A 14,868-nucleotide genomic window follows, 5' to 3' on the forward strand; every position below is an offset into this window, starting at 1 on the left:
TCATTGTTTATTTGAAATTTGAACTGAATCAGGCATTCTGTATATTGATTTGCTAAACCTGGCATTCCTCTCCCTCCCAGTAAACATATGGGGACACCGCTGGTGAAACAGGACTTTGACTTTTAGGCCCCTTTGATTTCTTTCTTGGAAGATGGTTAAATTTTCTTTTCTTTATTCAGCCTCCTTATTCTGCAGGTCTACCTAATATTATAACATTATATTAAACAATTGACCTACTTTCCATTAGCACCAGCAGAATGTGAGAGTATTTATTTCCCTCTATCCTCATCCACGTCACATAGTATCATCAGTCTTTTAAGTTTTGTTAATCTTCAGGACAAAAAGTCTAAGAACTGTCGGTTTAGAGCACTTCTTAAAGGAGACAAACTTTTCTTTTGTGATGCCTAGCATCAAGGTTTGTTTCTAAATAATTTTAAATATTATTCTATATTGTAAAAATTTGCACAATGAAATGTAATGATTTATAACACATTAGCGTTTTTAAATTTCCACAGTGGATTTCCTAGCTTCTTCCAGCAAAACTGAACTTTTCTGTGCATACTCAAGTCAACACCAAAGAATTTCAAATTAGCTTTAGCAAAAGCAAATATTTATATTTAAGAAGAAAATATTTTAACCCAGAACTCATTAAGATAAAAAAGCTAATAAACTGAAGATGTCTTGTTAGTTGATGCCCCTCGAAGCAACGTCTAGGTCAGATAACTTATACTGACTCAAGCAGTATTTCCACTAGCTTCATGCAACCGTATTTGTAATTACTGCAATAAGGGATTTTTTAAAAACCTAGTCTCTTTAATCTACATTTCCACAAAAAGCTGTTGAAAGAACAATTTCTGCTCAGTTGTTTTTTCCTTTGCTGAAAAAAATCAAAGTGCCAGGAATCTCACCCCACCCTGCTGCTGGGTAACAGTCAATCATTTATTATTCCTGGATCAAACACAAGCATTCATGCCTATGAAAACATTTTGCAATGAATAGGATCTTGGTCTGTACTAAAAACAAAAAATGGCTAAAAAGAGACTTCGATTTATTTTCAAATTCTATGGCTAAATTCTTATAATTCCTAACTGGCAAAAACATTGGCAAGCCACTACATTTTACGTAGGATCAGATTTACTTCTTTGGTGTCTGCCCAGAGGTGCTATTGAGAGCTATTTGTGGCTGGCTTTTTAAGAGACTGGGTGGGCCTCAAATGAAATGAATATTGACGCTGAGGTACCAAAGCACAAGGAAAGGCTGGAGAGAGAATTGAACATTTTAATTTTTAAAAAAAATTTTTTTTCAACGTTTTTATTTATTTTTGGGACAGAGAGAGACAGAGCATGAACGGGGGAGGGGCAGAGAGAGAGGGAGACACAGAATCGGAAACAGGCTCCAGGCTCTGAGCCATCAGCCCAGAGCCCGACGCGGGGCTCGAACTCACGGACCGCGAGATCGTGACCTGGCTGAAGTTGCACGCTTAACCGACTGCGCCACCCAGGCGCCCCAAAAAATAACTAAGCATAGCCTGTTTTTACTTCAAAGTTTTTATATTTGGCAAACCAAAAAGGTTACTTCTTAAAATGACCAAACTTATAGTTGAAACCTTTCTTTTTATTTTGATGTTAGACCAGGAGTTATATATCTTATCAAAGTTCTTACCCAATCAAGTCATTCCATCAACCTCACCAAATACAATCACCATCAATCCAGACATACTCAGTGATCTTCCTTTCCTCAAGCCTAATCAACCCTAAAACCTAATTAAGCTTCTAGAGCCACGACATCCCCCAAAGTGATCAACTCCCCTGCAAAGCGATAAAAAAAACCCTTAATCCCAAGCATTCCCAGCCATCCAGTCAACCACTAGCTATGGTCCAGCAATCATCCATGAAACAAACGTCATTGTGGTAAAGACCAGTAATCTTTTAAAGTTTAGACATTCTGATTCTTTTCATTTGGGGGATGGATTCCTATATTGTGTGGTACCATAGCCATAGTTTTTAAGACTGAAGACCTAGGTCAAAGAAAAATTTTCCTCAGTCTTCTGTCCTCTTGTTACTGTTGATGCATCTTGTTCTTCTCGAAAGCATGGACCAGGAGACAGGTGACTGACTTTGAAATGCAAGGAATGTGAAATTGGAGGATGGGAGTAGAAGTAGCCATTATCCCTGGAGGAAACTATTTACATGATTTTTAACTTAACATTTACATTAGGAACATGTCATTCATAATATAAAAGGACATGGCCGCCACTACTCAGTGGAAAAGCAAGTGAGCAGAGGACAGCCTGACAAGAAGGTGGGCTTGGTCAAAAGTGTGTCTCTTGGCCAGTCTGATCTTGGCTATCCTGGGGAGATGGAGTTAGCTTAGCAGCATCATTGTTATTTCCAAGGTATTTTCGGAACTTTCATAGTCTTTCTATTGTTGGAATAAACTAGATGGTGCTCTACGTACAGTTCAGCCCCTGGCAGTTGGGTAAAGTTGGGTGATTTTGGCACTGGAGGAAGGATGGAGGGGACTCAGGGCACCAGAAGACCTGTCTTCATATGTCAGAAGGAAAGAGATTAGGTGCATCTCATGTAGAGGCACAGAGCTGAATTAGGACTAAAGGCAGAAGCTAGAGGAGGATATAGGTTAGCATAATTCAAGGAAGGGTTTCCTAGGGCTGAGTGAAACAGCTGGAATCTGGAAGTATTGAATTCTCTGTCACTGGAGGTGTCCACGCAAACGCTGGTTGACTAGGGTCAGGGTCATTGGAGAGGAACTCTATGCATCCTGTAGATCGGGTTGAACAAGAAAACCCCTAGCCTCTTCAAACAATGATACTGTTTGTCTGCGCTAAGTGTCTGAAGTTTGCTTAACTGGCCGCTAGATGTCACGGGCGCATTTGCAACAGCAAGATCCTTGGCAATGGTGTAATGGTAGAAATCAGGAACAGGACTCACATAAGGATGTGAAATTGTATTAACAAAATATGCATCTTTATGCAATTCACTTTTCATAAATATAATAAAACTTAAATATCACTTGAAGCAAAAACTTCCAAGATCTAATCTCAAAATTGGATTCACTTTCTAAATTCTTTTCAAATAAGTCTGCCAGTGTTCAAAGAATTAAATATATAATTTAATATAGCTTGGCCTAAAACTGCTTCTATCCATCTACTACCATCTCTGAGACTCTCATTCATCTTCTGTCTGTTGGTCTAGAAAGGAACAATGTCTGGCTCATTTCCACATGGAACACAGCACTGTGCAGCATTCGTGATACTACCACTGCCATCTGTAGTTCTATTGCATTTACCATAAATAAGTACTCGTTTATATAGTATCTTATCTAATTTGTCTAAAATCAAATGGTTAGGTTTTAAATATGGAGAAATAGACCGAGAAAGATTAAGCAACCTGCCCAAGGTCATAGGTAAGAAAATGCTTCCCAGTGTTTATTGTGCTGAGCTATGGAGGCTCAGAAATGCTACAGATTTTACATCTCTTGGACATTCACGGTGTATTTTAACATATTAAAGACTTTGAGAAGTTCTGGAATGAAGAAATGTGTCAAATTTTACCCCACTAAACTCTTCAAATAATTTTAGCCTCTATTTATCTGTCTCCTTCCTTCCTTCCTTCCTTCCTTCCTTCCTTCCTTCCTTCCTTCCTTCCTTCCTTCCTTCCTCTCCTCTCCCTCCCTCTCTCTCTCTCTCTCTCTCTCTCTCTTCCAGAATCTGAGTTATTATCTAACAGAAAACTAGCTTTTCTGTTGGGAATTGTATAAGTGGTAAACATCAAATTCAAACTCTACACTCCTTGAATTTAACTTAGAAGAAGTGTTTCATAATGTGAAATGCATTGAGAAAAAATAAGCCTCAATTTTCTCATAGCTAAAAAGCAATTCAGTTCCTCAGGCTAGATTATTTCCACTCAAAAGCCCTCTGTGTGGAGACCTTGTCTTTGTCTCCTCTTAGTATTTCAGGCAAACTGAGTCTAATAATGAAAATGTCCACTTCCTCCTTGTTCCTGGCTGTCCTGGGGAGTCCAGTAGGGATGAAAAAGTTGCTGTGAGAGCCCTCTCACCTGTGTGTACTGACTGTGTAGCTCAGACACAGTATGCGCTATTCGGCTTGCTCTAATGGTCGCTTTCTCCTCGGTTTTAGGATGTGTTCAGAATGTCTTTGTACATTACATTAGCGATTTATTGCCTGGCATCTGTTGAAGCTCTCAGATATCTGGCTAAAACTCAGAAGACACAATGTGAAAAGTTACACAATCCCTGAAAATGAACTAGAGGGCAAGCGATCATTTCAGTTAACATCACCTGGCTTTTGAGTGGCAGCTGCAATGATCAAAACCCTTGCTCCCTTGGAGGTAGGAACCACAGAGGACCCCTCCTCCATCACTGGGTGAAGTATTTCCAAGCCACCAGGTTCCTCACAGCAGCCTTCACGTCCTTGTTCCTGAGGCTGTAGATGATGGGGTTGAGCATGGGGGTCACCACCCCATAGAAGAGAGGGATGAGCTTATCTGAAAGGTCCTCTTTGTCTGCCCCCAGGGGATCCTTAGACTTGGGCTTCCTGTACATGAAAAATAAGGTCCCGTAGAAGATGACCACCACAGTGAGGTGGGCAGAGCAGGTAGAAAAGGCCTTTTTCCTCCCCTCAGCTGAAGGGATCCTCAGGATGGTAGCAATGATGAAGACATAAGAGACGGAGATGAACAGAACTGGGACCCCCAGGAAGATCACATTTGTCACTCCCATGCTGATCACATTGATGGAGATGTCAACACAGGCCAACTTGAGGACTGCCAGGATCTCACAGGCAAGGTGGTTGATGACGTTGTTCCCGCAGAAAGGCAGCTGAATCGTCAGGGATGTGTGTACCACAGAAGCAGCCCCACCAATTGTCCAGGAGCTGACAGCCATGGATACATACACAGACCTGCTCATGACCACAGGGTACCTCAGGGGGTTACAGATGGCCACATAGCGATCAAATGCCATCATGGCCAGGAGCACACACTCTGTGGCTCCCATGGCAAAGGAGAGGAACATCTGCATGGCACAGCCTGAGAAGGAAATGGTTTTCCTGGGAGTGAGGAAGCCATCCAGGACTAGAGGGATGGAAGAGGTTGTGTAGCAGATGTCCAGGAAGGAGAGGTTCCCCAGGAAGAAGTACATGGGCGTGTGCAGGCGGGAGTCAAGGATGGTCACCAGGATGAGGACCCCATTGCCCAGCAGGATCACCAGATACATAGACAGGATGAGCACAAAGAACGTTTTCTCCAGCCTTGGGTGGGCTGAGAGTCCCAGGAGAATGAACCCCACCACGGGGGAGGACCAGTTGGCTTTTTCCATGTGATATCCCTTCTGTCATCAGCAAAGTACAAAAGCAGCACATCAGGCTTTCTTGAGAAGAGTCTCAGGCATCTAGTATGCCATCAAGTCTCTGCTACATAAGAGGAGAGCATGTGTGTGTAAGAGAAAAATGGCAGTAAGAGACAGTAAGTGGGAGTGTCCTTAGCTTCTAGATGAGAGAGGGTCGGGGGTGGAACACAACAGAGCTTAGAGTAGACTAGCACCAAGGAAAAGCCTCAAATGTTCCAGCCGACTGTGTGCGAGGGGTTTTTCTGATGTTTCATCCTCTCATGGCCCGAAAAAGCAACTGAGGCCCAGAGAGGGGTGTGACCTGTCTGAGTCTTCTGAGCAAGTTGCTGATAGAGGCGGGACTGGAGCCCAGTAGAGCTAATCCCCAGTCAAGGAGGACTTTTCCTCTGTTTTATGATCAACAGCTGGAAAATGCTGTAAATTATTTCTTTCTATAGAAGTTTCACCTAATCTGGGCTCTCTTAGATTCTCAGAGAGGAGAATCCCCAAGCTGATCCAATTCTTAGAATGGGCAAAGTTTTAAGCTTCTGTAAACTTTATTAACGTTTGGAAGCAACTTGTATAAAAGTGTTAACCCACATCCAGACAGAATGAAGCCTAGGTAAAGGCTCAGCCATAACGAGGATTGCTTCCTCAGCCTGCCCAGCCTCAGCAACACAGACTTGACTGTCATCTGAACTGGGATCTGCCTATTTTCACACACACTAATAGAAATTGGGGGAGGTTCCTTAGGGGGCAGAACTTTATGAAGCCAACACAAGGATTGACTGGAGTGATGGAACCCACACTATGGAATGGCAACTTGCAGCTCACTGGCCAGTTAGCACAGTTCTTAATAACCATGCTGACTACAGTCATCAGACAGCAGGTTATGTGGCATTGACTTCTAATCCCAGCTCATTAGAATCTTGGTGACATTCTTAGCCAGGGGTGACTACGGAATGTTTTTTCTTTGTCCTTTTATGTTTATACTTTATTCTTGGGTAATATTCTGGCTCTCTGCCTCCATTCTTGTGTTCTACACAAGCAGCTAGCTTATCGGAAGACCTGTCTGCCTTTGTATAGAGGATTTCCAGGCTCTCAGCTGCAATTGCCCAGACTCTATATTCAGAATCCTCATTCATAATATTTCTATAGCTCTTTCTTAATTGCAATGGTGCATATGTATGTGCGTGTGTGAGCGTGTGTGTGTGTGTGTGTGTGTGTGTGTGTGTAAGCTGCTTCACCATGGAATTCTGCCCCAGCTTATCTCCCACTCCTCCCAGTGGCTCTCCCAGCCCTTCCAGAAAATGAAAAGTAAACATTACAGTTGGTGCCACAAGCAGGATTCCATAGTGACAAGGATATGCTGTGATTTCAGAGGCCAAGGGCAGTGGCTTCTGTTAGAGAAGCCATCCTGTCTACGCCCACGAGCCGGGGCTGTGCACACAGAAGCATCTGCCCGTGAACGATGTGCTGTGGCCATGAGTGGTGCACGGGATTTGCCCCGTGTGAGAGCTGCAGCCATGGAAGTCCTAGTGCCCAGCATGGAGCAGTGCTGAATGAAAGCTGGTTCAATTGGAGTGAACAGAACGACTAGGAAGATCTTGTGCACTGAGCCCAGAGCTCTGGGACCTGCCCCTGCCCGTGACATGGGTGTTCTGGGTGGCTAGAGCAAGTCCCTAAGCCTGTTTCCCATGTGCATGAAGAAAAGGCTGAACAGGTGCTCCCCAGAGTGTCCCAACTCTGTCATGGATTGCTCAGCACCATTCTCACCAGGCAGGGCTCAGACTTTGGTGAAGGTGACTGCCTGCTCCTTTGCGTGTGTGCTATGGGGTGCGGGTGTGTGTGTGTGTGTGTGTGTGTGTGTGTGTGTGCTCATGAGCACACATGGTGGGGAGATCTGAATGCTTGGTCTCCCATCAAGATATGGCCAGCTGGAAATAGGGCTGTATCAGGCTTTGGAGGAGAGTTGGGATGGAAGAAAACCAGGAGCTCTGACACCTACAGCCCCAACTGGGCAGATGTCCACCTGGGAGAGCGAGGAAGGGAAGGGAACACAAGGTAGTTAGGAGCCTATAAACCGTCATACTGCCTCTATACACTGTTTCATGGCCTCTCTGGAGAGCAGTTTGCCCAGGAAAAGGAAAAACCTGGAAAGCCCACATAACTCAGCAGTTCCACCCCTGGGAGTAAGTTCTAATGATTCAATGAGTGGAGGGCTGGTATCTCTCAATAAAGGCATTTATCACAGCCATTTTGTGAGTGAACATAGGAAACAAAATAACTGTCTACCAATAAATACCTAATGATACCGCTTCATAGAATGGAATGTTAGACATTAAAGTTACATTTATAATTTTTACACTATTACATCATTACATTACAACAATAAATTCAAAGGGAGAACACAAAATTGTACACACTGTTATGATGTCAATTAGGTGAACAATATGTATTGATAAAAGTGACTCAAAAGAAATTATAGAAGAATCACTAGGGGAGGGGATTCCTCTTTTACCTCTTCAGTATTATCCAATTTTCTAATATTATGGGCACAAATTGTATTTGGGGAAAAAATTCTCAGTACAGTAATACCCCCCCCTCCCCAGTCTTACTTACCGACATTTTGCATTCAGAAGTTTCACTTCCTGCCCCACCACCACCTCCAGGTGTGGTCTGGAAGCAGAAGATGGTCTTTCTGAGAATGGTGAGGTCAGTAGTAGCCTCACAACACCTAGGTCACTCACCTCACTTCATCTCATCGTGTGGGCATTTTATCATCTTGCATCATCGCAAGAAGAATGCGGGGGGGGGGGGCGGTGTGCAGCATAATAAGATATTTTGAGAGAAAGACCACATTCACAAAACTTTTATTATAATAGTTTGTTACAATTGTTCTATTTTATTACTGGTTATTGTTAATTTCTCACTGTGCCAGATTTATAAATTAAACTTCATCATAGGCATGTGTGTATAGGAAGAAATAGTATACACAGGGTTCAGTACTATCCGCGGTTTCAGGGATCTACTGGGGGTCTTGGGATGTATCCCCTGTGTAAAAGAGGAAACTACTGTACCTATAGGAAGAAAGTGAGAAAAATGGAAAGAACTAGCCACGGAATGGGAATCAGACAGGGTTGGGTCCCAGCTTGCCTGTCTTGCTCACCTCTGACCCTGAGGAAGGCTCAGTCTTCCAGGAAATCTCAGCGGGATGGGGATGGGAACATGGCTGCCTCTTTCCCTGGGCTCTGGGCTCCTCCCGGGGAGGACTGAGCAGCAGTGTCAAGGCAGGGGCTTGGTCACTGGTGAGCTCTGTGGAGCACGAGGGACTGCCTGGGCTTAGCCTCAGCTGCTCCTCCCCACTCCAGCATCTGCTGCTCATAGGCAGTTGCAGCTGGAAGTTTCTTAGAGCAGAGGCAGGGTGAGGAGGAAAGTCCATCTTTGGAAAATGCTTGGCAAAAGTCATGGCCACCACTTCTGTCCCCACCACAACCCAGTGCTCCCTACCTGCATCCTGCTTGCAGCCACTTGTCTGAGTCTCCTGATCCCAGACACAGTTCTCAACTCCACACTGTGCCCTTGGCCAGACCCTGGATGCCAGAGAAAGACCCCAGACACTCCCCTGCTGGATTTCCTTGACCTCTGAGACCCTCTTTCTTCTTCTCTCTGCTAAATCCCTATGGCAATGTTAGCCCCTGCTGGTGTTTCTCTCCCATCCTTCTTCCTAGCCGTGCAGGCTGACCGTGTATTTCAACTACAGACTCTTTGTGGAGAGCACCTGTCATCCTCATGTGAGGCACAGAAATCCCAATGGTACATCTTCCCCAGCAGTGAAAGGAGTTCTCAGGCAGCAGCTGTGAACTCTGCAGGGACCCTGTTAGTCCCAGAAGCAATTTAAAGTTTGGAATGTCAAATGTGCACGGGGTACAGGCCCTAAGCATACCTGGGGCCTCCAGGGACCACACACCCTGTCCCAATTAGAGGTAACGACTGGGACACGGTCAAGGGGAGATGGACAAGAGCATACAGCAGATGCTGGCTTCCTCCAGAGCTTTCCCTGGGGTCTCAGAGAAGCCAGTGCTCGATTCAGGGACGGCGTACTTTGTCCCTATGTCGAAGTCCTAGATATCCAGAATGGGGAAGCAGGATAAATGTCTAACAGCAGTAGCAGGATTGGCTGCATTCGTTGAGCGGCTCCCTTGTGCCAGTCACTGTGACGAACGCCTCACAAACACTGGTTTTAAGACGTTCTCCACTTCCTCTCCAGCACGTGTCTTTTCTTGTCTTTTTGATCCTAGGCATTCTGACAGGTGTGAGGTGGTATCTCATGGTGGGTTTAATTTGCATTGCCCTGATGATGAGTGATGTTGAGCATCGTTTCATGTGTCCGTTAGCCATCTGTAGGCCATCTTTGGAGAAATGTCTATTCAGGTCCTCTGCCCACTTTTAATCCAATTATTTGTGGGTTTTTTTTTGATGTTGAGTTATATTTTTTGCAAATATTTTCTCCCATACAGTTGGTTGCCTTTATGTTTAGCTTATGGTTTCCTTCGCTGTGCAAAAGCTTTTTAGTTTGCTGTAGTTCCAAGAGTTTATTTTTGCTTTTGTTTCCCTTGTCTGAGTAAACATATCCAGAACAATGTTGCTAAAGCCAATATTCAAGAAGTTTTCTTTAGGAGGTTTATGGTTTCAGGTCTTTAATCCATTTTTATTTTATTTTTGTGTATGCTAAAAGAAAGTGGTCCAGTGTCATTTTTTTTTTTTGCATGTAACTCTCCACTTTTCTCAACGCCATTTTATTTTATTTTATTTTTAATTTTTTTAAAATTTACATCCAAATTAGTTAGCATATAGTGAAACAATGATTTCAGGAGTAGATTCCTTACCATTTATTTTTATTTTTATGTCTATTTATTTATTTTGAGAAAGTGAGCATGTGCGAGTAGGCAAGGACAGAGAGACAGGAAGAGAGCGAATCCCAAGCTAGCTCCTCTCTGTCAGTGGAGAGCCCATCAGGGGGCTCTATCTCACCAGCCGTGAGATCACAACCTGAACTGAGTCGGACGCTTAACCAACTGAGAAACCCAGGAGTCCTGACTTTCTGTATTCTTTTTAAATAAGTCTGTCAGTCTGCAAAGAATTTAGTATAACTTGGCCTAAAGCTGCTTCTATCCATCTACCACCATCTCTGAGACTCTCATTCATCTTCTGTCTGTTGGTCTAGAAAGGAACAATGTCTGGCTCATTTCCACATGGAACACAGCACTGTGCAGCATTCGTGATACTACCACTGCCATCTGTAGTTCTATTGCGTTTACCATAAATAAGTACTCGTTTATATAGTATCTTATCTAATTTGTCTAAAATCAAATGGTTAGGTTTTAAATATGGAGAAATAGACTGAGAAAGATTAAGCAACCTGCCCAAGGTCATAGGTAAGAAAATGCTTCCCAGTGTTTATTGTGCTGAGCTATGGAGGCTCAGAAATGCTACAGATTTTACATCTCTTGGACATTCACGGTGTATTTTAACATATTAAAGACTTTGAGAAGTTCTGGAATGAAGAAATGTGTCAAATTTTACCCCACTAAACTCTTCAAATAATTTTAGCTTCTATTTATCTGTCTCCTTCCTTTCTCCCTCCCTTCCTTCCTTCTTTCCTTCTTTCCTTCCTTCCTTCCTTCCTTCCTTCCTTCCTTCCTTCCTCTCCTCTCCTCTCCTCTCCCCCTCTCTCTCTCTCTCTCTCTTCCAGAATCTGAGTTATTATCTAACAGAAAACTAGCTTCTCTGTTGGGAATTGTATAAGTGGTAAACATCAAATTCAAACTCTATACTCCTTGAATTTAACTTAGAAGAAGTGTTTCATAATGTGAAATGCATTGAGAAAAAATAGCCTCAGTTTTCTCATAGCTAAAAAGCAATTCAGTTCCTCAGGCTAGATTATTTCCACTCAAAAGCCCTCTGTGTGGAGACCTTGTCTTTGTCTCCTCTTAGTATTTCAGGCAAACTGAGTCTAATAATGAAAATGTCCACTTCCTCCTTGTTCCTGGCTGTCCTGGGGAGTCCAGTAGGGATGAAAAAGTTGCTGTGAGAGCCCTCTCACCTGTGTGTACTGACTGTGTAGCTCGGACACAGTATAGGCTATTCGGCTTGCTCTAATGGTCCCTTTCTCCTCGGTTTTAGGATGTGTTCAGAATGTCTTTGTACATTACATTAGCGATTTATTGCCTGGCATCTGTTGAAGCTCTCAGATATCTGGCTAAAACTCAGAAGACACAATGTGAAAAGTTACACAATCCCTGAAAATGAACTAGAGGGCAAGCGATCATTTCAGTTAACATCACCTGGCTTTTGAGTGGCAGCTGCAATGATCAAAACCCTTGCTCCCTTGGAGGTAGGAACCACAGAGGACCCCTCCTCCATCACTGGGTGAAGTATTTCCGAGCCACCAGGTTCCTCACAGCAGCCTTCACGTCCTTGTTCCTGAGGCTGTAGATGACGGGGTTGAGCATGGGGGTCACCACCCCATAGAAGAGAGGGATGAGCTTATCTGAAAGGTCCTCTTTGTCTGCCCCCAGGGGATCCTTAGACTTGGGCTTCCTGTACATGAAAAATAAGGTCCCGTAGAAGATGACCACCACAGTGAGGTGGGCAGAGCAGGTAGAAAAGGCCTTTTTCCTCCCCTCAGCTGAAGGGATCCTCAGGATGGTAGCAATGATGAAGACATAAGAGACGGAGATGAACAGAACTGGGACCCCCAGGAAGATCACATTTGTCACTCCCATGCTGATCACATTGATGGAGATGTCAACACAGGCCAACTTGAGGACTGCCAGGATCTCACAGGCAAGGTGGTTGATGACGTTGTTCCCGCAGAAAGGCAGCTGAATCGTCAGGGATGTGTGTACCACAGAAGCAGCCCCACCAATTGTCCAGGAGCTGACAGCCATGGATACATACACAGACCTGCTCATGACCACAGGGTACCTCAGGGGGTTACAGATGGCCACATAGCGATCAAATGCCATCACGCTCAGGAGCACACACTCTGTCCCTGCCATGGCAAAGGAGAGGAACATCTGCATGGCACAGCCTGAGAAGGAGATGGTTTTCCTGGGAGTGAGGAAGCCATCCAGGACTAGAGGGATGGAAGAGGTTGTGTAGCAGATGTCCAGGAAGGAGAGGTTCCCCAGGAAGAAGTACATGGGCGTGTGCAGGCGGGAGTCAAGGATGGTCACCAGGATGAGGACCCCATTGCCCAGCAGGATCACCAGATACATAGACAGGATGAGCACAAAGAACGTTTTCTCCAGCCTTGGGTGGGCTGAGAGTCCCAGGAGAATGAACCCCACCACGGGGGAGGACCAGTTGGCTTTTTCCATGTGATATCCCTTCTGTCATCAGCAAAGTACAAAAGCAGCACATCAGGCTTTCTTGAGAAGAGTCTCAGGCATCTAGTATGCCATCAAGTCTCTGCTACATAAGAGGAGAGCATGTGTGTGTAAGAGAAAAATGGCAGTAAGAGACAGTAAGTGGGAGTGTCCTTAGCTTCTAGATGAGAGAGGGTCGGGGGTGGAACACAACAGAGCTTAGAGTAGACTAGCACCAAGGAAAAGCCTCAAATGTTCCAGCCGACTGTGTGCGAGGGGTTTTTCTGATGTTTCATCCTCTCATGGCCCGAAAAAGCAACTGAGGCCCAGAGAGGGGTGTGACCTGTCTGAGTCTTCTGAGCAAGTTGCTGATAGAGGCGGGACTGGAGCCCAGTAGAGCTAATCCCCAGTCAAGGAGGACTTTTCCTCTGTTTTATGATCAACAGCTGGAAAATGCTGTAAATTATTTCTTTCTATAGAAGTTTCACCTAATCTGGGCTCTCTTAGATTCTCAGAGAGGAGAATCCCCAAGCTGATCCAATTCTTAGAATGGGCAAAGTTTTAAGCTTCTGTAAACTTTATTAACGTTTGGAAGCAACTTGTATAAAAGTGTTAACCCACATCCAGACAGAATGAAGCCTAGGTAAAGGCTCAGCCATAACGAGGATTGCTTCCTCAGCCTGCCCAGCCTCAGCAACACAGACTTGACTGTCATCTGAACTGGGATCTGCCTATTTTCACACACACTAATAGAAATTGGGGGAGGTTCCTTAGGGGGCAGAACTTTATGAAGCCAACACAAGGATTGACTGGAGTGATGGAACCCACACTATGGAATGGCAACTTGCAGCTCACTGGCCAGTTAGCACAGTTCTTAATAACCATGCTGACTACAGTCATCAGACAGCAGGTTATGTGGCATTGACTTCTAATCCCAGCTCATTAGAATCTTGGTGACATTCTTAGCCAGGGGTGACTACGGAATGTTTTTTCTTTGTCCTTTTATGTTTATACTTTATTCTTGGGTAATATTCTGGCTCTCTGCCTCCATTCTTGTGTTCTACACAAGCAGCTAGCTTATCGGAAGACCTGTCTGCCTTTGTATAGAGGATTTCCAGGCTCTCAGCTGCAATTGCCCAGACTCTATATTCAGAATCCTCATTCATAATATTTCTATAGCTCTTTCTTAATTGCAATGGTGCATATGTATGTGCGTGTGTGAGCGTGTGTGTGTGTGTGTGTGTGTGTGTGTGTGTAAGCTGCTTCACCATGGAATTCTGCCCCAGCTTATCTCCCACTCCTCCCAGTGGCTCTCCCAGCCCTTCCAGAAAATGAAAAGTAAACATTACAGTTGGTGCCACAAGCAGGATTCCATAGTGACAAGGATATGCTGTGATTTCAGAGGCCAAGGGCAGTGGCTTCTGTTAGAGAAGCCATCCTGTCTACGCCCACGAGCCGGGGCTGTGCACACAGAAGCATCTGCCCGTGAACGATGTGCTGTGGCCATGAGTGCTGCACGGGATTTGCCCCGTGTGAGAGCTGCAGCCATGGAAGTCCTAGTGCCCAGCATGGAGCAGTGCTGAATGAAAGCTGGTTCAATTGGAGTGAACAGAACGACTAGGAAGATCTTGTGCACTGAGCCCAGAGCTCTGGGACCTGCCCCTGCCCGTGACATGGGTGTTCTGGGTGGCTAGAGCAAGTCCCTAAGCCTGTTTCCCATGTGCATCAAGAAAAGGCTGAACAGGTGCTCCCCAGAGTGTCCCAACTCTGTCATGGATTGCTCAGCACCATTCTCACCAGGCAGGGCTCAGACTTTGGTGAAGGTGACTGCCTGCTCCTTTGCGTGTGTGCTATGGGGTGCGGGTGTGTGTGTGTGTGTGTGTGTGTGTGTGCTCATGAGCACACATGGTGGGGAGATCTGAATGCTTGGTCTCCCATCAAGATATGGCCAGCTGGAAATAGGGCTGTATCAGGCTTTGGAGGAGAGTTGGGATGGAAGAAAACCAGGAGCTCTGACACCTACAGCCCCAACTGGGCAGATGTCCACCTGGGAGAGCGAGGAAGGGAAGGGAACACAAGGTAGTTAGGAGCCTATAAACCGTCATACTGCCTCTATACACTGTTTCATGGC

At 44.9% G+C, this 14,868-nt stretch overlaps 2 protein-coding genes across 2 annotated transcripts; both read right to left on the bottom strand.

Moving 5' to 3' along the window:
• Positions 1 to 4,395: 4,395 nt before the first annotated feature.
• LOC105261116 (olfactory receptor 2S2) lies at positions 4,396 to 5,445 on the bottom strand. The gene has a single exon (XM_011288557.3). The coding sequence runs from the start codon at positions 5,353 to 5,355 to the stop codon at positions 4,396 to 4,398; it is 960 nt and encodes a 319-aa protein (XP_011286859.3). The 5' UTR covers positions 5,356 to 5,445.
• A 5,857-nt stretch (positions 5,446 to 11,302) lies between these two features.
• Positions 11,303 to 12,839, bottom strand: LOC123381745 (olfactory receptor 2S2). Its single transcript, XM_045043550.1, has one exon. The coding sequence runs from the start codon at positions 12,747 to 12,749 to the stop codon at positions 11,790 to 11,792; it is 960 nt and encodes a 319-aa protein (XP_044899485.1). The 5' UTR covers positions 12,750 to 12,839; the 3' UTR covers positions 11,303 to 11,789.
• Between the last annotated feature and the right edge of the window lie 2,029 nt (positions 12,840 to 14,868).

This window comes from Felis catus, chromosome D4, assembly GCF_018350175.1.
Source record: "Felis catus isolate Fca126 chromosome D4, F.catus_Fca126_mat1.0, whole genome shotgun sequence".
Classification (NCBI taxonomy): Eukaryota; Metazoa; Chordata; class Mammalia; order Carnivora; family Felidae; genus Felis; species Felis catus.